The sequence below is a fragment of the Erythrolamprus reginae genome, chromosome 4 (assembly GCF_031021105.1).
Source record: "Erythrolamprus reginae isolate rEryReg1 chromosome 4, rEryReg1.hap1, whole genome shotgun sequence".
NCBI classification, from domain to species: Eukaryota; Metazoa; Chordata; class Lepidosauria; order Squamata; family Dipsadidae; genus Erythrolamprus; species Erythrolamprus reginae.
In genome coordinates, this window is record NC_091953.1 from 103,337,109 (window position 1) to 103,363,808 (window position 26,700).

General features: G+C 38.6%; 2 protein-coding genes across 3 annotated transcripts in view; one reads left to right on the top strand and one right to left on the bottom strand.

Moving 5' to 3' along the window:
• LOC139166905 (uncharacterized) overlaps positions 1-26,700 on the top strand; it is a 984,072-nt gene that overhangs the window by 382,947 nt on the left and 574,425 nt on the right. The gene's annotated exons all lie outside the window — the stretch shown is intronic.
• Positions 6,005-17,104, bottom strand: CFAP97D2 (CFAP97 domain containing 2). Of its 2 annotated transcripts, XM_070751114.1 has the most exons (5): positions 16,920-17,104; positions 13,962-14,042; positions 10,757-10,875; positions 8,661-8,853; positions 6,005-6,578 (listed from the first exon to the last, which is right to left on the bottom strand). In XM_070751114.1, exons 1-5 carry the CDS (start codon positions 17,010-17,012, stop codon positions 6,423-6,425), a joined length of 642 nt encoding a protein of 213 aa, XP_070607215.1. In that variant the 5' UTR covers positions 17,013-17,104; the 3' UTR covers positions 6,005-6,422. The 2 variants fall into 2 exon arrangements, with proteins under 2 accessions (XP_070607215.1, XP_070607216.1); XM_070751115.1 differs by lacking the exon at positions 13,962-14,042 and having other exon boundaries at positions 16,920-17,097.

Genomic DNA, 26,700 nt, shown 5'->3' on the forward strand with positions numbered 1-26,700 from the left:
TTGAACTAGTAAGGATAACCTCCCTTAGCAGATTGAAGAGAAGTGTATTATACATAGATCTGCATGTTGTATAACATACCTTTTGCTTAAACATTTGCTTAAAACAAAAATTTAAGAAGAAATCTGAGATTATATAGGTTCTCCTGCTTGAGCAGGGGATTTAGAGTCGAGGACTTCCAAGGTCCCTTCCAGCTTCTATTCTATTCTATTCTATTCTATTCTAAATGCTGCTGAACAGGTCAATGAAGACTGAGCTTTCTGTCTGCTTGGTTGGCTGGCTGGCTGCTCAGGGAATCAACAATAGAAAACTAGTACAGCTATTCCTTGATTTATGACCATAATTTAATTGAATATTTATGTTGTCAAATGAGGCAGTAAGGGAATTTTAACCCATTTTACAACCTTTCTTGCCACAGTTATTAAGTGAGTGACTGCAGTTGTTAATAACATGGATGTTAAGTAAATCTGGGTTCTCCATTGACTTTGCTTATCAGAAGGTGATCATATAACACTGGGACTCAGTAACCATCATAAATATGAAGCAGTTGCCAAGTGTTTGAATTTTGAACACATGACCATGGGGATCCTGCAGTGGTCATAAGTGTGCAAAATAGCCATGATACACTTTCTTCAATGCTCTTGTATCCCTAACCATAACTTTAAATGAACTGTTGTACAGTACATTGAGGATTACAGCAGGTGTCCTAGTTGATCCCAAGATAATCTGGGAGTGTGTGTGAATTTCCCCAGACAAACCGTTCCACAGCCCTTTCCATCCCCTCTTCTGTGGAATTGCTTTCTCCCACTCCCACTCGCTCTGTTGGCCAGCAAATTCAAAAGGAACCCTGAGACTCTCTACTGTAGGTTGATTGATTCAGGGAATATCCATTTCTTTAATTAACTAACACTGTTAGCTATTTTTGGTATAGGGATAGATCTGTTAGTCACTAATCTGAGTGCTGCATGTGTTGCTCTCAAATTTACAAAGTACAGTGATACCTCTACTTAATAACTTAATTCCTTCTGTGACCAGGTTATTAAGAAGAAAAGTTTGTAAGTAGAAGCAATTTTTCTCATAGGAATTGATGTAAAAGCCAATAATGCATGCAAACCCATTAGGAAAGAAATAAAAGCTCAGAATTTGGGTGGGAGAAGGAGGAGGAAGAAGGGGAGGAAGACAGTCGCTGCCCAGAGTGAAGGAAGCGTTTCTTTTCTCTGGACGCTGGCAGAGGTTTATTCCCTCTCCAAGCGCCCAGAGAAAGGAAAATGCTTTGTTTGCTCTGGACTGCCAAAGCCTTCTTAAGCACAACCGAAAGGCTCCTCTGGCAGCCCAGGAAAAGCCCGAGGTGACCAGGATTAAAGGGGGAATGGCAGGAAACTTCCCGGGCCTTTGTGCCACTCTCAAATCTCCTGGGAAATTTTTCTGGGCTCGGGTTCTTAAGTAGAAAATGGTTCTTAAGAAGAGTCAGAAAAATCTTGAACACCTGGTTCTTATCTAGAAAAATTCTTAAGTAGAGGCATTCTTAAGTAGAGGTAGCACTGTATAAGCCAAGGTTAGAAAAATTATCAGCATGCATACAGTAGCAAAAGTCACATTAATCAAAAGCATGCCAAATGCAAACTTTTACCTTTCAATAAAAAGTTGTTTGTATCATTGAAAGCGCTGTTGTCGTGGGGTTTTTTCCCAGAGAAAAGATGTTAAGCATATGAGTTGCTTTTTCTAAACTAAAACACCATCATTCAGGTTAAATTGCCATGTTGGCACTTCGCGACAAATAAGTGGGTTTTAGGTTGCAGTTTGGGTACTCGGCAGGGATGGGTTTGAACTTATTTCATTGCCAATTTGCTTCCTCCAATTCTATGTGGGCATGTTGTGTGGGCATGCGCCGTGCCAAAATTTTCAAAAAATACTAAAGAGCCAAAAACAAGACGGTGGCGCATGCACAGTGCCAGAAACTCAGCTTATAGACATCAGAAGAAAAAAATATTTAAAATTCCCAGAAAAAAGATGGCGGGTCCACGGACCAGCACCAAGAGAACCGGTTCTGTGATGTCACCAGTGGTTTGCTACCGGTTCTATAGAACCGGTGCGAACCAGGAGGAACCCAACTCTGGTGCCCAGTCTCAAAAATGTTCACCAACACTGCATTATACCATCTCTTAAACATTTTTGTAGTATTTTTCCTGTTCTTTTTAGAAGGGCCTTCACACTAGAAAGGTATTCTATCCTACTCTCAATGGTCATGGAAGGGAATTTTAATTATATCCTTTACCAGGGGCATATATATCTGTGTGTTTACAAATAGATAGTTGCACATGTTTTACTGAGTTGTTTTTTATACCATGGCTGGTGTGCAGAGCGGAATTTCATTCCATATTAGCAAATGCTTGGGCTGATCCTAATCAGAGACTTTAAGGTTGTTGGGTTTTTTTAATTGAAGAATTCAACTAGTGAAATTTCTGGGAAAAGGTTAACAAAATTGTGCCATCCTATTTGCTTAAGAGAAGTCTAAACAATGTGCAGAAAAAATAAAATCTGGTCACTTATAAAGTTTGCCTTTTATGATATTTATCCATATTTGTTTGTTTGTTTGTTTGTTTGTTTGTCTGTCTGTCTGTCTGTCTGTCTGTTTGTTTGATTTGTATGCTGCCCCTCTCCGTAGACTCGGACTGTTACGTTGATTTCAGATACACCGTTCTAATTTTTATCTAAAGATAAATCTATAACTGAAAACAAACAACCATTTACTTCCACAGAAGGCATTTGGAAAGAAAAATATCCTTTTTAAAAAACAACCTGTCAGCTTATTACAGTGATCCCCCGATCATTGCGAGGGTTCCGTTCCAGGACCCCTTGCAATGACCGGTTTTTCGCAAAGTAGCGCTGCGGAAGTAAAAGCACCATCTGCACATGCGCAGATGGTGTTTTTACTTCCGCCGCAGCAGCGAGGAGCCGAAGATTGGGGTTTCCCCGCTGCCCACGCAAACTCCTCGCTGCTGCCGTGCCCGCCGCTTGTCCGCCGCCTGCCTGCCCGCGCGCCCGCCCTTTGCCCGGCCACCCGCCGTTCGCTCGCTGCTCGCCCGGCCACCCGGGTTCGTTTGGCTTTGGGACATACCGGCGGCGACGTTTTAAAACAGCCGCGCGGCTTCCCAACTGAGTCCCGAAGTCAAAGGCGAACTTCCGCGTTTGGCTTCGGGACTCAGTTGGGAAGCCGCGCGGCTGTTTTAAAACGTCGCCGCCGGCATGTCCCGAAGCCAAACGAACGCGGGTGGCCGGGCGAGCAGCGAGCGAACGGTGGGTGGCCGGGCGAAGGGCGGGTGAGCAGCAAAGGGCGGGCGAGCAGTGAGCGAACGGCAGGTGGCCAGGCGAAGGGCGGGCGAGCGGCGGGCGAGCAGCGAGCGAATGGCGGGTGGCCGGGCAAAGGGCGGGCGAGCAGCGAGCGAAGGGCGGGTGGCCGGGCGAAGGGCGGGCGAGCAGCGAGCGAAGGGCGGGTGGCCGGGCGAAGGGCGGGCGAGCGGCGAACGGCGGGCGAGCCGGGCGAACGGCGGGCGAGCGGGTGCTGGGGGGGGCTTCTCGCCCTCCCGCCAGCAAGAGGGGGAAGACCCAGGGAAGCCGCCCAGCAGCTGATCTGCCCGGCGCCATCTACGCATGCGTGCCCATAGAAAAAAGGGCGCGCATGCGCAGATGGTGTTTGTACTTCCGGGTTGAAAAATCGCCATATAGCCGTTTCGCAATGATCGGGATCGCAATACCCGGGGGATCACTGTACAGCTTATTTTAATGATGACTGAATTACTGGAGAGTTACTTATGTAGCTTTCTGTGTTACATTTCAACTTTGGGGTGTGTGTGTGTTTGTGTGTGTGTGAGAGAGAGAGACATAAAATCCTTGTTTCTTCTTCTGTATATTCTGTATTTCTTCTTCTGTATATTTTGGATCTTCTCAGACCAGAAGCCTACTTTCAGCATTACAAATCTATTCCTGCATGTGGTTTTCCTTAAGACACATGATCCATCGAATGCTCTTTAATCTCTTTTAAGAACCCAACACTGCTGATCAAAGCTTGTTTATTCAGGAAGAAGGATTACAGTTTGCCAACTGTCATTTCATTTGATGATGTGTTTGTAATTTACTTGTTCTTTGTTCCTTAATATAAGGTACTTCAACTCTTTTATTTGCTGAGCTATAAATAGGCCTCAGCCTAGGTAGGGTTCCATTTCCTAGGAAATGATCAGATATATTTACATACAAAAGTAACGAGATTTCATGTTGCCAAATGTTTACAATGTGCACTGATAAAAGGAACACACACTATTGCAACTATATACTATGCATGTTGCACAAATTAGACAAGAAATGTGCTAAAACTCCTGAAATGTGTCCTCAGGAATGGGACCAATACATTGATGTATATTTTTTGACACCTACTTGAATGTGGTAAAAGAATCCGGTGTTAATGCTAATTGTTGGTGCAGATCCTAAAAATCACAAATGTTTAAATTTTCATATTATACCATGATAATTTTACAAATACTATGTAGGGTAGATTCAGAATTATTTATAGAGTTGAAATCATTCTGCTTTGTAATTACCAGTATATCTGCTTCCATTTTAGATACTGCTCAAAAAAATAAAGGGAACCCTCAAAGAACACATCCTAGATCTGAATGAATGAAATATTCTCATTGAATACTTTGTTCTGTACAAAGTTGAATGTGCACATATCTTCCCCAGGCCTATATAATTTATGTATGGTGTGTTGTGTGCATGTTTTTTAAATTATGGGTTTTTAACTTCGTATTATTAGATTTGTATTGTACATTATTTCTATCACTGCTGTGAGCCGCCCCGAGTCTACGGAGAGGGGCGGCATACAAATTTAATAAATAGATAGATAGATAGATAGATAGATAGATAGATAGATAGATAGATAGATAGATAGATAGATAGATAGATAAATAAATGTGAAATTGCTTGTCAATCAGTGTTGCTTCCTATGTGGACAGTTTGATTTCACAGAAGTTTGATTTACTTGGAGTTATATTGGGTTGTTTTGATTGTTATCTTTATTTTTTTGAGCAGTGTATTTAAACAATTAAAACAGCAACAAGAGATCCAGGTCCTTTTCAAACAAGGCAACCCTTGTTTCCCACTTACATCTGGTACCGAAGAGGGCCCCAGAGATGCTCTGATGATTCTGCTGTCAAAGTGAACTTCCAAAGGGAGGAAGAGGACAAGTGGGTCTCGAGGACAAGTGGGTCTCTTTGTGGGAGACGAGGTCAAGTTTGGAGCACAAATCTTAAAACTGGAGAGTTCCAGTGTGTCACTTAAACATATATGCCTATTTTTTTTCTCCCTCCTTTAAAACCTTGCTCAGGTCAACATGACTTGAAATGAAATTTGAGATTTGTAGATTATTTGTCATGCGGATCTCAAACTTATTTAGTTTTATTTATTTATTTGTTCATTTTGCCCAATACACAATATACAGTATGTTTAATTGCATACAATATGTACTTAATCCTCTGAGCCCGGCTAGATGGCAGTGGTGATACTGAAAAGGGGAAGTTAATATTAAAATAAGAAATGCTCTGGGAATTCAAGGTCTATATGTTAAAGTTTTATATTGTTATCAAGAAAACTACCTATAGATGTACTCAGTGAAGGGCTACCAAATTTTTTACTACCACACTGTGGCCGTGGCTATGCAGGATGTCCTGTATTTTCTTTCAACATCTTTCGGTGCAAATTGGGTGCTATAGGGTGGAGCTCCATTTTCGCTACCCCACTGCGTTCCACCCTGTCCGGGCAGCAGCCCACCCCTGGATGTACTGTATCAATGAAGTCACCAAGAGTTTAATTTTTTAAATTCATATTTCCCATGAGTAAAGCATTGGATTGCATTGTGAGCAGCACAGAAAATGGCACATTTCTGAATCCCACAGCTCTTACAGTATAATTCAGAATATTTTTAAAGAAAAGCCACTGGAAGATGTCAAAAAATATGAGCGTAAAATTGTTTATTAATGAGACATTGCTTATTTAATATATTAGCATAGTGAGAGTGTAATTCATATCAGAGATTTCTATTATTAACACACTTTAGCACAGCCTTAAATATCTGTCTGTCCAGTCAGTCAGCCTGTTGTAGTTTTCATTAATCCTGTGACATTTGTTTTAGAAAAATATTCAACTTTAAGTAGTGCTCTTGTAAATTAATTATCATTAATGTAAATGGCTTAGGATGGCCAGCCTAATTAGCTTGCTAATACATCATATTTAATAACTGGCGTGAACATTATTCACCTACAAGACATATTTAATATTTATAACTGTAGTAATTTCCCAGTAATTATATCCATACATCAAGAATTCAAGCATATAATGTCCATTATCTGAACTGTCATTGTAAGTATTTAAATTAAGCTTTTTCTATTGGATTTTCTCCATGATGACCCTCATTCACTTCTTTGTCTTGGTGGATTAGTTCTTCTCCTTGTTCTTGCTTATCTGTCAGATGTTCAACTTTCAGTTTGTTGTTTTTCAGTCTTTTTTTATACATTTTCTTACATTGTCCCTGTGTGATTATAAATGATAAATGATTGTAGTTAAAAATAGCTTCGTTTTCTTAAAACAAAAATATGGATTTTCAACTATCTTTTTTCAAATTTTGCAAAACTTAACTACTCAAATATTTTAATTTGGTTAACTTGATTATTTTAATACAAATTCTATTTCAACTGTAACAAGCTGCCAGATTTGACAATATTGGTTCTTTTCTGGTTGCTGTTCTGGTTGTTGAGACCTTGTCCCAATGCTGTTTAAGTTATTTTAATTGAACTATAATTCAACTGAATGTATTGGTATTCACAGGTTTACTTACATTGTCTCTGCTTTCTTGCAAAAGTTTCAGATCCTTGATTCAGGAATGTGTGCTTTAGAAATGTTTTGAGATTGTGGCTTAATGTAAAGCAGAGAAAGTATTGCAACTTCACATTTATTCCCTTCAATCTATATGTTGCATAAAGATAAAAGTCTTAAAATCCTTTTGAAGGAAGGTGCTTTCCCATGCTTCTAAGCACTAAGAATTGCTTTTGTTGATCTTTAAAGCAGACCAGGATTTTAGGTATTATTTGGGAACATAAAATCTGACCTTTACAGGAATGGGAAAAGTAAGCGGATTGCATAATTTCAATGCTAATGGTATGTTATTTTGGACAGAAGGAAAGAAAAAGACAATATTCTATATTTTCTATTGCAAAACTTGGGCCCCATACTCTTAAGCTTAATGAAATATATAGATGTGTAAATTTTTATGTATGGAGCTTCACATGATCAGTCAATGGATTCATTCCAAATCTTGACACCATGCCCATCAGTTTGAACTGATTTGAAATGTTCCATTAATGAAAGTCTCAAAAGGATCAATCATTACCTATACCAAAAATAATACTGTGAAGGAACAATTATTTTCATATGCATACAATGCAAAATATGGCTAATACAGTGATTGTTCATTCATGGGTCCTATGCAATCTTAATGTATTTCCTCCCCCCCCCCCTCATTTGGTACTTTACTTCTTTTCTCCTATGGGAGTTTTCCCCTTGCTTTAAAAATCATCCACGCCAATAGTGGGCTACTGGCCATAACGCCTAATTGGGCTCGCCTCCGCGGTTCTGGAGGTACCGTGAGTTTGAGCGGAATTATTTATTTATTTTTTGATTTGATCTGATCTGATCTGATTTGAATGCCACCCCTCTCCGTAGACTCAGGGCGGCTAACAACAGTAATAAAAACAGCATATAACAATCCAATATTAAAACAGCTAAAAACCCTTATTATAAAACCAAACATACATACATACATACTATGCATACAATTGTAAAGGACTAGGGGGAAAGAGTATCTCAGTTCCCCCATGCCTGGTGGCAGAGGTGGGGTTTAAGAAGCTTACGAAAGGCAAGGAGGGTGGGGGCAATTCTAATCTCTGGGGGGAGTTGGTTCCAGAGGGCCGGGGCTGCCACAGAGAAGGCTCTTCCCCTGGGTCCCGCCAAACGACATTGTTTAGTTGATGGGACCCGGAGAAGATCCACTTTGTGGGACCTAACTGGCCGCTGGGATTCGTGCAGCAGAAGGCGGTCCCTGAGATAATCTGGTCCGGTGCCATGAAGGGCTTTATAGGTCATAACCAACACTTTGAATTGTGACCGGAAACTGATCGGCAACCAATGCAGACTGCGGAGTGTTGGTGTGACATGGGCATATTTGGGGAAGCCCATGATTGCTCTCGCAGCTGCTTCTGTGCCTGTGCAGGTAGCAAAATCACGCATGGAGATGCAGGTGTGCCCGTGTTCCATTAAAGTACCTGAACTAAGCATGGGTTTAGCAAATGTTGTTCAAATTGTTAATAGCAGATATTGAAATTTAATAAATAAATAATATATAAGATAGGATACTTCAGTTCTGTTATGGCTTTGGCACCTTTTGATTTTCCACGCTTACTGGAACAACTATGGAATTTTCCAGCTTTTCATTAGCACAAGTTTCTTCTGCTCTAAAAACTGCAAGAGATACAGCTTAGCAACAGAAGACCTAGAGATACATACAGACCAACCAACAGAAATGTGTGGTATGTATATAATTAGCAGCAATAATTACCTTTTGAATCTGCAACTCACACAGGCTTTGAGAATATCTTGTAATACTGCTCATGTAGTTTGTAGTCTTTTGCCAGTCTTCACTCCATTCTTGCATACTGTACCGAGATTTACACTTTGAAATTCTTTCCAGGATGGCACAATTTTCTTGGTTTATTCTGAAAAATTCTCGCTCTCGATTTTGTCTGTTTAAACTAAAAGTGGGGAGGGGGCAGAGAGAGCTCTGTGCAATAAATTAATCATTCAGGCATTAAAAGCGAAAGGCATTCTGTCCCATCTTCAAAATGGCCAATTAAAATAAGTTGTTCTTACTGCTCTACACTAAGCACCTTCAGCTTATTACTTTTGTTGTTGTTGTTATTGTTGTTGTTGTTGTTATTATTATCATCATCATCATCATCACTATTACTATTTACTATTACTATTACTATTATTATTATTTAATAGATTTGTATGCCACTCCTCTCCAAAGACTCGGGGTGGCTCACAAACAGACAGACAGACAGACAGACAGACAGACAGACAGACAGACAGACAGACAGACAGACAGACAAATAAATAAAGTCTCAATAGCACAGGGGTTAAAATACAGTATTCAGAAAGTTATCAGTTTGAAATTTAGCAGAAATATTTTAGCTTTCCCTCCCCCTGAACTGTCGTGTTTTGTTTTGGTTTTATTTTCGATTGGGCTTTTTTATTAGTCCATTGATGCACCAATCAAAGCTGGTACAGTGGTCCCTCGATTTTCGCGGGTTCGAACTTCGCGAAACAGCTATACCACACTGTTTTTTCCCCTATACCACGGTTTTTCCTACCCGATGACATCATACGTCATCACCAAACTTTCATCTGCCTTTAATAAATATTTTTTTAATAAACTTTAATAAATAAACATGGTGAGTAATAATCTAAATGGTTGCTAAGGGAATGAGAAATTGCAGTTTAGGGGTTTAAAGTGTTAAGGGAAGGCTTGTGATACTGTTCATAGCCAAAAATAGTGTATTTACTTCCACAACTCTACTTCACGGAAATTCGACTTTCGCGGGCTGTCTCGGAACGCATCCTCCACAAAAATCGAGGGAACACTGTATTCTCTTTTTACCCCCCAGCACCAAATAAATGAAGTAATAAATTCTTTGCTGTGAAGCCACTTATGAATATCTTAACTCAGCAACTGTATTGATTTCTACTTATATTACAAGAATCTCCCAGATTCTTTGCCATCCCCAGGAACAAGTAGATAAGGTTTCATGGATCCAGGCAGGGGGAGGAGAAGGGAAGCAGGCTTGTGCTTCTTACAGTTGCACAAGGGCTCAAAGCTAATTCCCCACTTGACCTCCTCCTATCAGTCTGGCTGGAAGTTCCCCACTACCTGCAATATTTATTTCAGTTATTTGGAAGCTGGAATGAAACATTCAGCAAAAATGATGAAATGATACAAGTTATAGGTCAGATAAAAAAATGATTTTTTTTAAAAAAGCTACTGTTGGGCTTTAAACCAATAGTCCTCTACATCTGAAGTAAATGTTACGTCCACTAACCCAATTCTCAGCTCACACCATTATAACAATTGATAGAAACATAGAAGATTGATGATCGAAAAAGAGCTCATGGTCCATCTAGTCTGCCCTTATATTATTTCCTGTATTTTATCTTAGGATGGATATCTGCGGAGAGGGGCGGCATACAAATCTAATAAATAATAATAATAATAATAAAATAATAATAATAATAATAGCAGAAATTAGGAAGTCAAATCTGGGCAAATGTAAGATTTGTTTTTGACCTGATTGCTATTTGATCTCTTAACTTTGTAATCCACATAACATTTTTTGGATACATGTCTACCATGTTTCCCCCAAAATAAAACCCCGTCTTATATTTTTTTGAACTCTGAAACAAGCCCTTGGACTTATTGCCATGCATTCAAAAGTCCGATTGAGCTTATTATCAGGGGATGTCTTATTTTGCGGGAAACACAGTAGTAACCATGGACCATGGAAACGACACAGCCAGAAGACAGAAGGGCCCCAGGTAGAATAATATTACAATTATTAAAGCTACATAATTGTTTATCATTTTTACTCCAAACCTTACCTTTTGCTTACATATTCATTTTTATTATCTACTCTTCCTTCAGTCTTCATGATGTACGATATTTTCTTTAGTAACAAATGATTATCTCGTTCTATTGTAGACAAACGGTCCTGATCAAGCTTCAGATGTTAAAAAATAATATTTTAATAGATCATATTATATATCATATATGTAATTAATTTCCCTCCCCCCATCCCATTTAATGCTACTTATAGAACAGCACTGAAGAAAGTAGTTTATGACCATTTGTCACATTGACCATTGCAGCCCATGATCACATGATTTACACTCACATGACAGTTATAGTGTTCTGGAGATAGGTGATCCCCTTTTGTGAGCTTCCGACAAGTATAGTAAATGAGGAAACCAGATTCACTTAATTATTACTAACTTAAGAACTGCAGTCAATCACTTAACAAATGTGGTGCAAAAAATCGTAAAATGGGGCAAAACTCACTTAATTTTTTTTCCACTTAACCGTATAATTTTGGGCTCAATTGTGGTTGTATTTGTTACAAGCAAAAATACAAGGGCTACTTGTATTTCTTTCTGACTCAGTAACTATATCAACATCAATTCTTTTATGCACGACATATCTATATTTTACTTGGTGTGTTTCACAGAAAACACCATGCCAAATGGCACAGTTCACAAACATTGGTTAGATTCACACTACACACTGGTACCTTACACAAAGCCGAAACGAATCAAATCGCATGTCAGTCTGAAGTGTTCAAAAAATGAGATTCAGGGCCATATTACTACATGTCTATCTTTCTTCTATGTATTTATGTATTGGACAAATGAATAAAATAAAAAAATAAAATAAAATATGGGAAACCTCCAGTGTAGTTTGACCTAGTGCAGTTTCACTCAATTCCTTTATCCAGACCACAGCAAAACTATGCACTATTCACATCAGCTAGCAAAATAAGAATTTTGAAAATTTCGTCTTAAGTAATCCACCTCTCATAATTTCTGCTAGATTTGTATTTTTAAGATATCTTCAAGAAGATCCTTCTCTGTGGCGGCCCCGGCCCTCTGGAATCAACTCCCCCCCCCGGAGATTAGGACTGCCCCCACCATCCTTGCCTTTCGTAAGCTCCTGAAAACCCACCTATGTCGCCAGGCATGGGGAAATTTATATACCCCTCATCAGTGTTCCCTCTAATTTTTTTTGGGGGGGGCGGAAAAGTATAGTGTCTGAGCGGCAGTCCCTTCGGGACTGGGCGGCACAGAAATAATAAATAAATAAACAAACAAACAAACAAACAAACAAACAAAAAACCCACCCTGTTTTGCCTCAGAGAATTTCAAAATAAAATACTGTACTGTACTGTGTGTCTATAACAGTGAGCTCATAATAGGGCAACTCTATTAATATCAAAATGCCACTTAAATAGTTGAGCTAGTTTCAAACTAGATTTTGATTTTCTTTCTCTCTTCCTTACTCCCATTCTTTTTCTTTTTCTTTTCCTTCCTCTCTTTTTTCTATCTGTTTCTCTCTCTTCCTCTCTCTCTCCTTCCCTCTCACTCTTTCCCTCTCGGCTTCTGGGCAGGTTTGGAAAACTCTGAGTTGATGATGATTTTTAAGTGAGCGATTGCTCACTGCTCAGCTTAGAGAGAACTATGCCCCTCATCTATTATGGTTTATGTATGGTTTGTTTGGGTTGTATGATTGCTTTTTATTATAAGGGTTTTTTTTAACTGTTTGTTAAAACATTGGATTTGTACACTGTATATTGTTTGTTGTGAGCTGCTCCGAGTCTTCAGAGAGGGGTGGCATACAAATCTAACAAATTATTATTATTATTCCCTCCCCCGGCCCCCAATTCTCTGCCAGGAGAATTGTTTGCAACATTCAGCACTGCTGAAAAAACTCAAGCGGCTTATCAGCGTGATTCAGGTCTAATGTGTTTAAGGGATGCCTTAATTTATTTGGCTTCCTGCTGTCTGCTGCCAACATTTTTACACACAGTAAACATACCAGTCTTTCCTCGTCTCCCACAGTAGTCACAGTGAAGCCAAGCGCAACATGCGCTTTATCCTATTTCCTCATCTTAGCTTTTGGGAGACTTAAGTTTGTCTCATTATCTCCGTTTCTCTCTTCCTTTCTCTTCCTTTCTTTTCATCCCTGTTAAATATTTTTTCTATGGTGTCTCTTAAGTGCTTGCTATCTGCACTTCATATCTCCTGCTCTATGCTGTGTGCTATTGTTTGATGCAAAAAATCCTACTCCCTGCGGCAAAAAAAAGCATGGTCCCTGGAGTCACGTACCCCCTTTGCCATTGCTCCATGCCCCCCCTGGGGGGCCCACCCCACTATTTAAGAAACACTGAATTAATGTAACCTTACAATGAAGATATAGTTCATTGTAAGGTTGTAATTCAGTTCATTGTAAGGTTTCGTACCCTACGAAAGCAGACTATCAATCCTAGGTCTAGAAAGCTTAGAACTACATCGCCTAAGACACAATCTAAGTATTGCTCACAAGATCATATGCTGCAATGTTCTACCTGTCAATGACTATTTCAGCTTCAATCGCAACAACACAAGAGCACGCAACAGGTTCAAACTTAATATTAACCGCTCCAAACTTGACTGTAAAAAATGTGACTTCAGCAACCGAGTTGTCGAAGCGTGGAACTCATTACCTGACTCAGTAGTGTCAACCCCTAACCCCAAACATTTTTCTCTTAGACTATCCACGATTGACCTCTCCAGGTTCCTTAGAGGTCACTAAGGAGCGTGCATAAGTGCACCAGTGTGCCTTCCGTCCCCTGTCCAATTGTCTCTCCTTATCTCATTTATCTTTTCTTCCTTTCAAATATGTTCACCTATACTTTTATATCATTTCTTCTATTCTTTTCTTTACTTATATTATTACATATCTTTCTCTTCAATGTGTATTATGTATTGGACAAAATAAATAAATAAATAAATAAATAAATAAATAAATAAATAAATAAATAAATAAATAAATAAATAAATAAATAAATAAATAAATAAAATAAAGTTAATACTCCTGGGTGTGTTTCTTGTCTCACTGAAATCTTGCAAAGCTGACAATACATTTTTTTTAAAAAAGACACAGAATAAAAACAATATTTTGATTGCAGTTGATAAATATTTATATTATAATAGGGCACCTCATGACCTTTTAAGCCCCCTTGCCTCTGTTTTTGCTACAGCAAAGTATAAATACCTTAAGTTTTCTTAATTTCAAGTGAAGATGTCCATATGTTGGAGGAGCAGATGTGTCTACCATAGGCTTGGCTGTCAGGATCTGCATCAGGTTTAACACAATTGTGTTTAATTTTGTGTTTAATTTTCACTTGGAATGAATAAATCAAAAAGGCATGTATTTTTAGTTTGATGTTTAAATTCTTGAAACTCCTAAATTTATTTCATACTTGAAGTAAAACCTGTTGGCTCTTAGTAAGGAACAATTATTTATCTGCTTTCTCTCTCTCTCTCTCTTGCAATTTGAATTCTAATGGTGGTGACAGGATTACAGATATTCTTCACTTAATTTAGAATAGAAGAATATACTTTTTTATTGGCCAGTTGGATACACAAGGATTTTGTCTTGGTGCATATGCTCTTAGAGTACATCTCTTCCACTTAGAATGGTCACTCTCTATCACATGCCCCTATCTAGCACCTATTTATTCCTCTTTGATCCTTTATCCTACTGGTATAAACATTTTCTATCTTGTAATTCAGTGATGGCGAACCTTTCTTTCCTCGGGTGCCGAAAAAGCATGAGCACATGCTATTGTTCCTGCACGAGTGCCCACACCCAAAATTCAATGCCTGGGGAGAGGGAAAACAGCTTCCCCTGTCCCGCCGGAGGATCTGTGGAGGCCGAAAATGGCCTGTTTCCCAACTTCTGGTGGGCCCAATAGGCTCGTGTTTCGCCCTCCCCAGGCTCCAAAAGCTTCCCTGGAGCCAGTGGAGGGTAAAAACGCCCTCCCCCATCCCCTCCAGAGGCCCTCTGGAGGCCGGAAACACCGTCTAAGAGCTTCTGTGTGAGCCAAAAATCAGCTGGGCAGCACACACATGCACGTTGGAGCTGAACTAGGGCAACAGCTTGAGTGCCAGCAGATATGGCTCCACGTCCCACTTGTGGCACCCATGCCATAGGTTCACCATTACTGTTGTAGCTCATTATGGATATAAAGCTAGTTTTTACCTTTGTTCTTACAAGGCACATATTCCAGAACATTTTATTTATAGGAATGTTTTTCAACCAGTGTGGTCAGGTGGGCCATGGGGAAATTAAACATGGGTCCCCAAACTACAGCCCGCGTGCCAGATATGGTCCGCGGAGGCCATTTATTCGGCCCGCCGCCAGCCACCTCCATCCGAACATAAACATTCCCCTCACAATCTCTCCAGCTATCAGCGACAGGAAGAGTGGAGGCACAGGGAATGCTCACTGATCAATCACCTTCTAGGATTCATCTCGACCACTAGTGATGAACCAATAGCAGGCCGCCTCTCATCCACACCCAGGAAGGTCCCCGCTCAGGCTGCCGCGCACTTGTCATTGTGTGGCCGCGGTGAATAGTTGAAGCTGCTACTCCTCCCCATGGTCCTGATTTCTAATCCTGGTCAGGACTGGAGGTAAATGTCATTTTGTGTCATTTTGGTTGGTGGTGTGTCTCAGGATTTTGTAAATGTAAAAAATGTGCCACGGCTCAAAAAAGGTTGAAAATCACTGATTTATAGGATGCCTATTTATCATGTACTTTAAAAGGCCTAAGATCTAAATAAGAACAGAATAATAATAATAATAATAATAATAATAATAATAATAATAATAATGTAACACTGTAATCAGTCTTAGGAAATAAATAGTTATATGCTGTAAAGTCAAGATTAATTATCCTGTAGTGTCATGAAAGAGCGTATTTGTAGATAACAGATCAACACATTGAGTATGAATTTTGTCTGTGGTCTCCAATGTTGCACCTGGAATACAGGTAGTCCTTGACTTACAACAGTTCATTTAGTTAACGTTCAAAGTTACAACGGCATTGAAAAAAGTGATTTATGACCATTTTTCACACTTATGACATTTGCAGCATTCTCATGTCAGGTGATTTACATTCAGATGCTTGACAACTGATTGACATTTATGACAGTTTCAGTATCCCAGAGTCGTGTGATCGTCTTTTGCGACCTTCTGACAAGCAAGGTCAATGGGGAGACCAGATACTCTTAGTGTCCATTTTACTAACTTAACAACTGTAGTGATTCACTTAACAAATGTGGTGTGGAAAGTTGTAAAATGAATCAAACTTAACAAATTTCTCACTTAACAATATAATCTTTGGACTCAATTGTGGTTGTAAGTTGAGGACTACCTGTAATCGATCTCCAGTGTTTATTTGTAAGTGTGCTCACTTGCCGAGAAAAAAGACTGTACAATATTTCTGTAAATGTAAACTTTTCTACAATCCTGCCACTCCAGTGCTATGATTACTAGTACTTCTAATTTTCAAAAATAAAGGAAATTAATTTCAATGGCTTATTTTTCACCATAGGAAGGACAGAAAAATCAAGGACATCTCTGAATTGAAATCCATGGATATGTTTCCTATTATCTTAACTTTAAAATAGACATCAAATTACATTGGCACTATATATATATGTTTATAGTAATTGTGACAATAATGCTACTAATATAAAATCAATTTGTTTATAATAAAATTCTGTATCTTTTTAGGACTGATGATTTTTTTTGCATTAGACAATTTATAAACAGTGGTGTGGCATTTATATTCCACCATCCCCACTATGGACATGTGATGCTGTATTTCTTGGAGAGTATTGTGATAGGAAAAGGACCATTAATAAATGCCATTGATAATCACCTTAACACTGCTTCATCATGGGAATTAATAACTATGTCCAAAAAAACTAGTATAAAAAGTAGTCATTCTTTGGGAAATGTTACATTTTTACTTTGGGTTAAAAAAAAAAAGTATTACCCTGAGTATTTTAAGGAGGGAATTTTATATCTAATTTTTGAGTACTAAAATTATATTTAGTTTAAAATGTGAAGTTGAGAAGGACAACATATGATGAATACTTAGAAACAGGAAGGTAAGAGGTGGCTGGCATATGTCTTTAGTTATCAAAAAGTTATGCTTACCTTTTTCTTATGCTCTTCATAAGTAGTTTTGTCCCACTTCTGCTGGAGGTATTTACTGCCACACGGCAGAATTGGCTGGTAGGCACGATGCATCTTAAAACAACTTAAAATATATCTAAATTTGGAGTTCTTCAAGGAGCATGAGTCATCAGCTGGAACCTTCTTGAGCAAAGCTCTAACAACAGTGGTGTGTTTGCAGCATATCATGTGAGAGTTGTCATGGCACCACTGTAGCAAAAATTGAATAGCTGGTGGTAGCATTTTAAACACTTAGTGGGGGAGATGTCAAATAAGTGCTAAGAAGTAAGGACGAAGATCCAAACAATATCTTAGATTATGTTGGTCAGTGGAACGGTTACATTTTTGCGGTCTTGCTTAGCAGTCCAAATTTAAGGAAAAGGAGCACAGCAGGTAATAACACTGTAGACAAATATGAATTTGCACAAATAAAACTCTTAACTTCTTAACCCCTATCATGAAATCAGACACAAATGCATATAATTGTCATATGTTACTATTAACATGTAACATGTTACTATTACTATTTAATAGGAAAGTGAACACAAGAACAAGGGCACACAATCTGAAGTTAGTTGGGGGAAAGCAACATGAGAAAATATTATTTTACTGAAAGAGTAGTAGATCCTTGGAACAAACTTCCAGCAGACGTGGTTGGTAAATCCACAGTAACTGAATTTAAACATGCCTGGGATAAACATAGATCCATCCTAAGATAAAATACAGGAAATAGTATAAGGGCAGACTAGATGGATCATGAGGTCTTTTTCTGCTGTCAGTCTTCTATGTTTCTATGTTTCTAACATATCTAAATAGCAACATAAGTGAGAGCCGGGTTGAGGTAGTAGTTCAGACATCAAGCTAGAAACCTGGAAACTATGAGTTCTAGTTCACCTTAGGCACAAAGCCAGCTGGATGACTTTGGATCAGTTTCTTTTTATTCATTTTCATTGGCAGACCACTTCTGAAAAACCTCACCAAGAAAACTGCAAGGACTTGTCCAGGCTGTCCCCAAGAGTCAGACATGATTGAACAGAAGAAAAATAAATAGCAACGCAAACTATCTATGCAATGGTGTAGCTCTATAAAGGTATACTATATTTTCTAAAACAATTAGGACTAGGACTGCATGATGTAGCGGCGAATTATGTTTGCCGATCCCAGTAAAGCGGCCTTTTGCAATTGACAGATGGAGATTTGGTCAATTCCGATGGTTTTCAAATGTCCGCTGAGGTCCTTTGGCACTGCGCCCAGCGTGCCAAGTACCACTGGGACCACTTTCACTGGCTTATGCCAGAGTCGTTGCAGCTCAATTTTTAGATCTTCATATTTCACTAAGTTCTCTAGCTGCTTCTCCTCAATTCTGCTGTTCCCTGGGATTGCGATGTAGATGATCCATACTTTCTTTTTCTCCACAATCAGGATGTCTGGTGTGTTATGCTTCAGAATTCCATCAGTCTAAAGTCGGAAGTCCCACAGTAGTTTTGCTTGCTCATTTTCGACCACTTTTTCGGGCTTATGATCCCACCAGTTCTTTGCCACTGGTAAATGGTAGTTCTGGCACAAGTTCCAGTGGATCATCTGTGCCACAGCATCGTAGTCAGTTGGTGCGATCTTTTTGCAGCAGCTGAGTATGTGATTGATTGTTTCATCTGTTTCTTTACAGAGTCTGCACTTCGGATCGTCGGTTGCGTTTTCAATTCTGGCTTTGACAGCATTTGTTCTAATGGCCTGTACTTGTGCCGCCAGTATTAGTCCTTCTGTCTCCTTTTTAAGTGTTCCACTTGTAAGCCATGACCAGGTTTTTAATTATTATTATTAATATTATTATTATTATTATTATTATTATTAATAATAATAATAATAATAATAATAATATAATAATATTAATATTAATAATAATAATAATTATTATTATTATTATTATTATTTTCTTAACTAGCCAAGTTCTGCCTTCTCCTTCTCTTCTCCCCACACTGGGTGTTTTTATGTGTGTTATTTCTATTCTGTTTTAGGTCTGACCCATAGCACAGAATGGCATTCTTGGCCATATGTTTTCAGTTTATTTATTGCATCTGTCTGGCGGAATGAGAATGCTTTATAGGAAGAGATTAAATACCTGTCAAGAACACTAAGGCTGATGTTTTGTTTTTTCCTCCTCGCTTTTTCTTTCTTGTTTCACAGAACATTAATGCCGGATCTGATGTGATGAACAGACAAGAAATATATACATTACAGGATATTTAGAACAGTGTCTTACATTAGAGCTTCCCTATTCTAGCTAATAACATTCCACAGCTGAAAGACCAGATTCACAGTGTACATCTTCAAAAGGATAGTTAATACCCTCAACTCTCTCTTCCCACCTCCTCAACTCCCCTCTTTGGATTCTTAGCACCTGTAACGTGCAGCCAGTTAGATTCCCTGAACAAAGCGATGGCCATATAAGTGTGCAGCAATTCATGGCTTCTGAGTCTGGAAGTATTTTCTTAACAGAGCTCCCTTTCATTCATGTTCACCTTCTGATATGTAAAATAACCATTCTTGCATGCTCACTCCATTTTTGTATTTACATGCAATGCAGAAATGTGCATATTTGCCATATGTTTCAGAGTATAAGATGCACCTTTCCCACCCTAAAAGAGGGTGGAGATGTTGGTGCATTTTATACACCAAATGCAGCCATTTTTTGCTGTCCCAAAACCCCCAACACCACCTGCAGAGAGTTTTTGCATGCTGGGGAATGGCAAAATTGCCCGGTTTTGTGGAAAATGGTAATTTTTTACCCATTTCTTTTGCAAAAATGGGGTGGAGAAATAGTCTGGGGAGCCTTCAGAGAACTCCTGGACACTGGGGGAAGGTAAAAATACCTCAATTTTTTTGGGGGGGAAGGAGGGGGGCAAAAACCAGCTCATTTTTCACAAATATTTATTTATTTTATTTATTTTATTTATTTTATTTATTTTATTTATTTTATTTATTTTATTTATTTTATTTATTTTATTTATTTTATTTATTTTATTTATTTTATTTATTTTATTTATTTTATTTATTTTATTTATTTTATTTATTTTATTTATTTTATTTATTTTATTTATTTTATTTATTTATTTGATATTTATGCCGCCCTTCTCCTTAGACTCAGGGCGGCTTACAACATGTTAGCAGTACCACTTTTTTAATAGAGCAAGGCTATTGCCCCCACAGTCCGGGTCCTCATTTTACCCACCTCGTAAGGATGGAAGGCTGAGTCAACCTTGAGCCGGTGATGAGATTTGAACCGCTGACCTTCAGATCTACAAGTCAGCTTCAGTGGCCTGCAGTACAGCACTCTACCTGCTGCGCCACCCCGGCTCATTGATGACCTTTTTGCCATCCCCCAGCACCCAAGAACTCCGGGCAGGCTTCCCAGACCCTTTGCCCACCCAATTTTTTGCAAAAAAAAAAAAAAAGGTGAAAAATGGTCTGTTTTTCACAAAAATTGGGTGTTTTTTGCCTTCTAGTTACTCCACCTAGCATGACTGGAGGTGGAATTCTGGAAGTTAAAATCCACTACTCTTAAATCTGTCAAAATTTCAGCAACGGGTTCTCTGCCTGGTTGCTGGGTGGGCGTGGCCATAGTGGGCGTGGCCGAGTTGGCCTCCTGCACCATGGCGGGGATGGGGCGTTTTCACCTTCCCCAGGCTTTGGAGGCCAGATGGGCCACATGGAGACTCCTGGGAGGGTATGGGCATGGGGAAGGGGCCAGCCAGAGGTGGGATTTGGAGGTTCTCCAAACTGGTCATAATGTTATCTACGGGTTCTCCTGAACCTGGGCCTACTGCAGCCCACCTGTGGGTGGGTTTGTACATTATCTCAGTCCATTATGTGGTACATCTGTTTGTGCTTCACTTATATGATGAACCTAGCCAATTTTGATTTATTGAATAAATCATGGCTTAATATTAGTCATTAGAGATCTTTTTAAAGCTGCAGACTTGGAACATAGCCACCATGTATATGAAATGTGGATAGTGCTGACTTTTTCCCCTATCCCTACTCCAAAGAGCAAAATCAAAACCTCCAAAAAGTGGTTTTCGGTTTATTTACACATTATTTTCTTTACAATAGTGACTATGCTTTTTACAGATGTATATGGTATTTCAAGACAATTACTTCACTGTTGGCAATGTGTTTTCTGACATCCATGTATGCTTATGTGCAAATCTAGATGGCCTGGGGATTGCTTTTATGAAGAAGCTGAATAGGAACAGTGCAAAGGTCAGTCTTAATTGACACCTTAATAGTTGGAACAGGGCTTGATAAATGACCTTCAAGTCCGAGTAGCGCTTTCAGAAGTACCTCATGGAGGGGCCAAATGAGAGGTTAATAAACACTGACTGATCAAGCAGTTTCCTTTATTTTTCACAGTTTGGCTCAAGAAATACAGGTCAGTGCAGACTTGCTTTTATACTGTAAAATTATTATTGTGTGATTAAACATCGATGGCACTACACTGGATGGGATTTGTTATCTATTTTGGAGGAAATTTATGGAGGGGAAGGCTCAATTCATTCATTTTGGTATTTGAATAAGAAAAGTTGGTTTAAATTCAGAAGTTAATTTTTGAAATTGCTTCATTCACTTTAGGGATGTTTTCAGACTGCAGAGGGAGTCCCAAGCATATTGAGTTTATGGATTTATAAAATGTATGTTGAATTAGCAAATCAGAGTTAACCACAGTTTAGCATATTATGTGAACATAGTCTAACAGGAAATACAGGAAAGGTTGTACAACTTTTTACTTTGCTTCTCTGTAGCATATAAACTCACTTAGATCTCCCAAAATGGCATAAACAATAATATTCCAAATAAAAACAGATTTGCAGTTTACCAGCAGATGGAGGAAATGCATTGCCTCTGTAACACAATGGATATAGAAGTGATGCGAGGATGTGGGAATCCTCTTAGAAACAATAGCAGGGGGAAAAGATCAATGAACATGCTTTATTTCAATCTATGTTTTTATACCAACTGTGTATGCAGTCTAACATTCCATAATGATTGTTTGTCTATGAAGTCATGGTTGACCCAAAGGTGCTTTTTTTAAAAGGTAACTGGACTTTCTGGTTTTTCTTTGAAGATGTTTTGCTTCTCACCCAAGAAGCTTCTTCAGCTCTGACTGGTTCATGGGGAAGGGAAGGATTTATACACCTTGCAGACAATTGGTCATTTGCAAAAAAACTTTTTGGTCTTCAAAGAAAAACCCAAAAGTCCAGAGGCCTCTTGAAAAAAGTATATTTTGGACATGTTGGTTATTTGATTAAAAAGGTCTAATACCTGCAAATGTGGACTAATTCAATTATGTGTGAACTGGTTTTTATTAGTTGTTGCTATTATGTTAAGGTAATTACAAAATCTCTTTACTTCCTCTCAAGGGAAACCTCTCATGTACAGTAGTTCATTGAAAGGAAGTGGTTTCTGCCTGGTAGGAATGAGTCACAGAAGAAAACAGTTCTTTGTGGAACTCTCATTGTTGTCTAATTTAGGCTTTAGAATCCCATATAATTTGAACACATGAAGTTCTACATTGTAAATAACAATGAAACAATCCCTTTAAGGTTCCACCTAAATTATTTGACTTAATCATCTAATTGTTTCTAGGATAGAGACCGATGAAGACACAAACAAACTCCCTTACTTTATATCTTGTCTCCTAAATATGGACCGATAAGTAAATTTTATGTTAGGCAGTGCTTGATCTTTTGAATGAGTCCATACAGAAGTTTGTTTTTCTTAAATGTTTTCCTTTTTTAAAAAAAGATATCCAGTCATGCTTTCTTAGAACAAATAGCTTTTCTCCCCTCTTATAATTCATGTCCTGCTGCAGTTGCTTTATTTTTCTTCTATTTTTCCATAAGTAGAGAGTTCACTTTATTTCAGATCAGCTAAATGTTGATCTATTTGTTGCAATGAATTGACCATCCATCCTATGGCCTAGGCCTGACATTGTAGACTAAGAGAGAATGATTGGTCCAAGCTGGCTTTGAGGCTAAGGCAGGACTAGCACTCACAAACTGAATCTGATTGATCCAGAACAACTGGATAATTTTATTAGAAATCTTTACATTTGAATTTAGTAGACATCACATTTTGGCACAAAAAAATATATTGCAGCTTAGTATATGGTTTTCATGACTTCCCAATAAAAGGACTTCATTATTAAAACTATTAGTGAAATGTTCCACCATATTAAATTTACAAATAGTATTATTTATAGTCCATTTTTTCAGTCATATACTTTATCTACATGGGAGTTAAATAAATCTTAAGAATCACTAAAAGCAATAACAACAAAACCTAGAAAATGGAAAAAGCAGGAAAATTATTATAAATCAACCAGATAGTGTATAAAACCTTGTATTTAAAATGCAGTCAAACTCTGTTAGGTAAGCTGATTTATGTGCTGTTTTCTGAATCCTCATTCTGATGTCTTGGAATACAAGGAAGACAGCAAAATTGACTGTTGGGAAGATATTACTAATTAGCTAGATGGATGTGGGAGAAGGCAGTTGCTGCAGTATCTTAGAGCAGATGCCTAGATTGTCAGACTGGGTGAGAAGAAACTCTTACTAAGGAAGCATGTGGGTGACATTGGGATGCAGTCAAATTGGGGTGCACCCAGGGAAATTAGCCATTCTCTTGAACTGACCTCAAATAACTGCAGAGGAGCCTTCAGATTAGCACATTTCAGCATTGTATTTTCAGTGCTGCTAGAACAGTGATGGCAAACCTTTTTTTCCTCGGTGCCAAAAGAGTGTGTGTGCACACACTATCACGCATGCGCGAGTGCTCACACACATAATCCAATGCCCGAGGAGGGAGAAAACAGCTTCCCCTGCCCCCTGGAGACCCTCTGGAGGCTGGAAATGGCCTGTTTCTGGTGGGTCCAGTAGGCTCGTGTTTCATCCTCCCCAGACTCCAAATGCTTCCCTGGAGCTGGGGGGGAGGGTAAAAAGGGCCTTCCCCATCCCCCTAGAGTCCCTCTGGAAGCCAAAAATGCCCTCCCAGAGCCTCTGTGCAAGCGAAAAATCAGATGGCCAGCACACACATGCACATTGGAGCTGAGCTAGGGCAACGGCTTGCATGCCAGCAGATATGGCTCCACATGCCACCTGTGGCACCTGTGCCATAGATTTGCCATCACTGTCCTAGAGGATAAATATAAAATGATTCCAATAGCAGGAGCCCACTCTGATCTAGAGAAGGAAGATGAGATAGGAACTCTGGCTTATATTAAACTGCCTCTAGCTTTACAGGAAGCTTTGCTCCAATTTTAGAGATCCTTTTTAACATCATCTCTGGGGAAGTTACCTATTGGTTGTTGGGTTAGCAAGATGTGATCTCAGGCTCTGTTAACAGGTTCTGGACAATGGCCAGGCAAGCAAGAATATTAATGGTCATTTTAAAGATGTTATCTGCATGATTATGACAATCTTCAAATTTCTTTTTTAAGGTTGTATTGTGCTGATGACATTGCCACAGTTTATCTTATTGCTTTGGTTCCAAGTTATTTGGTTATTTCCCCCATTTCTTTGTTTTAATAAACAAACATCCCTGCAATACAAATGTTTCAAGTTTCAAGTTTAATTGGATTTGTATGCCACCCCTCTCCCAGGACTTGGGGCAGTTCACAGCATATAAAAGAGACAGCAGTAAACAATCCAGTTAATATTCATAAAAACAATCCTTAAAAATTCTAATTTTAAAAAAACTTCCATTAACAATTCATTCAACAAATCATGTTAAATATTAAATGCTTTCTATCTATATTTACCCTGGGTAAATTCACACATTGTACTAACCTCCTTGGGTTTCATAGATGTATTATTTATAAACCATAATTTATAATAATTTGTAATTTGTAATCTTGGGAAGACAGACATTATGTCTTATTCAATAAATTATGATTATACAGACCATAATATAAACTGATGTGTAAAACAAAATGCTATCATTTGCCCCAGCAGGACAGCATTTTAGAAAATAATTGATGATATCGTTAAATCAAAATTTGCTGACACTAGATCCTTTTTTTGCTACCTTAAGCAGGTAGGCAATCCAGACAATCGCACCTTTGGATCATTTTCTAATACATCCTGGAGGTAAAATATAAAGTTTATTTTATTCATTAAATTTGTTTGCCACTTATCACAATGATGGTGAGATCTCTCCTCTAGTTATTGAGAGAGGATAGAATCTAGCTGATAACTGCTGCATATGTTATTAATTTTATTACACGTTCTTGCTTAATCACTGGCAAACAACTTTGCTGGGTAATCTGCCTTATTTCAATTGAGAAGCTGGAAGAGTTAGAATTCCCAGGACATTGTGTAACAACAACCCTGTATTTTCATCCAGTGTACATTTAGCAGGAGCCAGCCAATGTCAGCTGTATGAATCATTCATGCTTTTAAATTGCTGATTGCTTGAATTGCTTTATCTATTGGTACATGATTTTAAAAGCTCTATTTTACTAGAAAGGAAAATGACCTTGAATCTAAGGTAGACTTCTACAATGAAACATGTACAGAAAAAAGGTGGGGTGGGATGGGGAATCAGATTTCCATGCTAATGCTAATTTGGGCACAACACATCACTTAAACACCTTCCTTCCTTCCTTCCTTCCTTCCTTCCTTCCTTCCTTCCTTCCTTCCCTCCCTCCTTCCCTCCTTCCTTCCTCTCTCTCTTTTTTGAGAAAATGTTATCTTATTTTTTGAGGTGTGTGTGGATGGATAAGCATTGTTTACCAGAATAAGTGTTAATATGTTAATAAGCAAATAACATGTGAAATGCATCTGGTATCTTAACAGGTGTTAATCGTAACAAATGATGGTGGCTATTTTGAGAGTTATGTATAAATGCAATTAAGATAGATGTTTTTAATTATAGCATTTTTCATGGTAAGATCATATGAACATTTGTAAAGCTAGAGCAGTGGTTGTCAACCTGGGGGTTGGGACCCCTTTGGGGTGGAACGACCGTTTCACAGGAGTCACCTAAGGCCAGGGGAAAAGACAAATTTCCCATGGTGTTAGGAACTAAAGCTTCTATTCTAGCACGTTGGAACATATTTTTACAATCCTGCCAATCAGCTTAAAGCTCTTTTGGGAGAATTGGCACTAAACTTATGGTTGGGGATCACCACAACATGAGGAACATATTAAGGGGGCATTAGAAAGGTTGAGAACCACTGAGCTAGAGTAAGCATACTCTATTTTACCAGTAAGGCCTTATATATGGAGTTTTAGCACAGGACACCATAAAGTAAGCAAGGTTGAGCCATCAGGCTAAATTATAATGTGATTTGTTTTTGGTTTAGGATGTTAAATCACGACTTATTATGGAGTGCATAATAAATAAGACTAGAGAGTCATCCTACGGGCCATACTGAGAATATTTTTTTAAAAAAATCAATCAATCAAACTTTGTTAATGAAAAAGTTATCTGTAGCATACCACTTAGAGCCTTCTGCAGTATTTAACTACACTGCTCAAAAAAAATACAGGGAACACTCAAAGAACACATCCTAGGTTTGAATGAATGAAATATTCTCATTGAATACTTTGCTCTATACAAAGTTCCAATGAACCCTCCTCGCCTTTCGTAGCTTCTTAAAACCCACCTCTGCCATCAGGCATGGGGGAACCGAGATATTCTTTCCCCCTAGGCCTTTACAATTTACGCATGGTATGTCTGTATGTATGTTTGGTTTTTATAATAA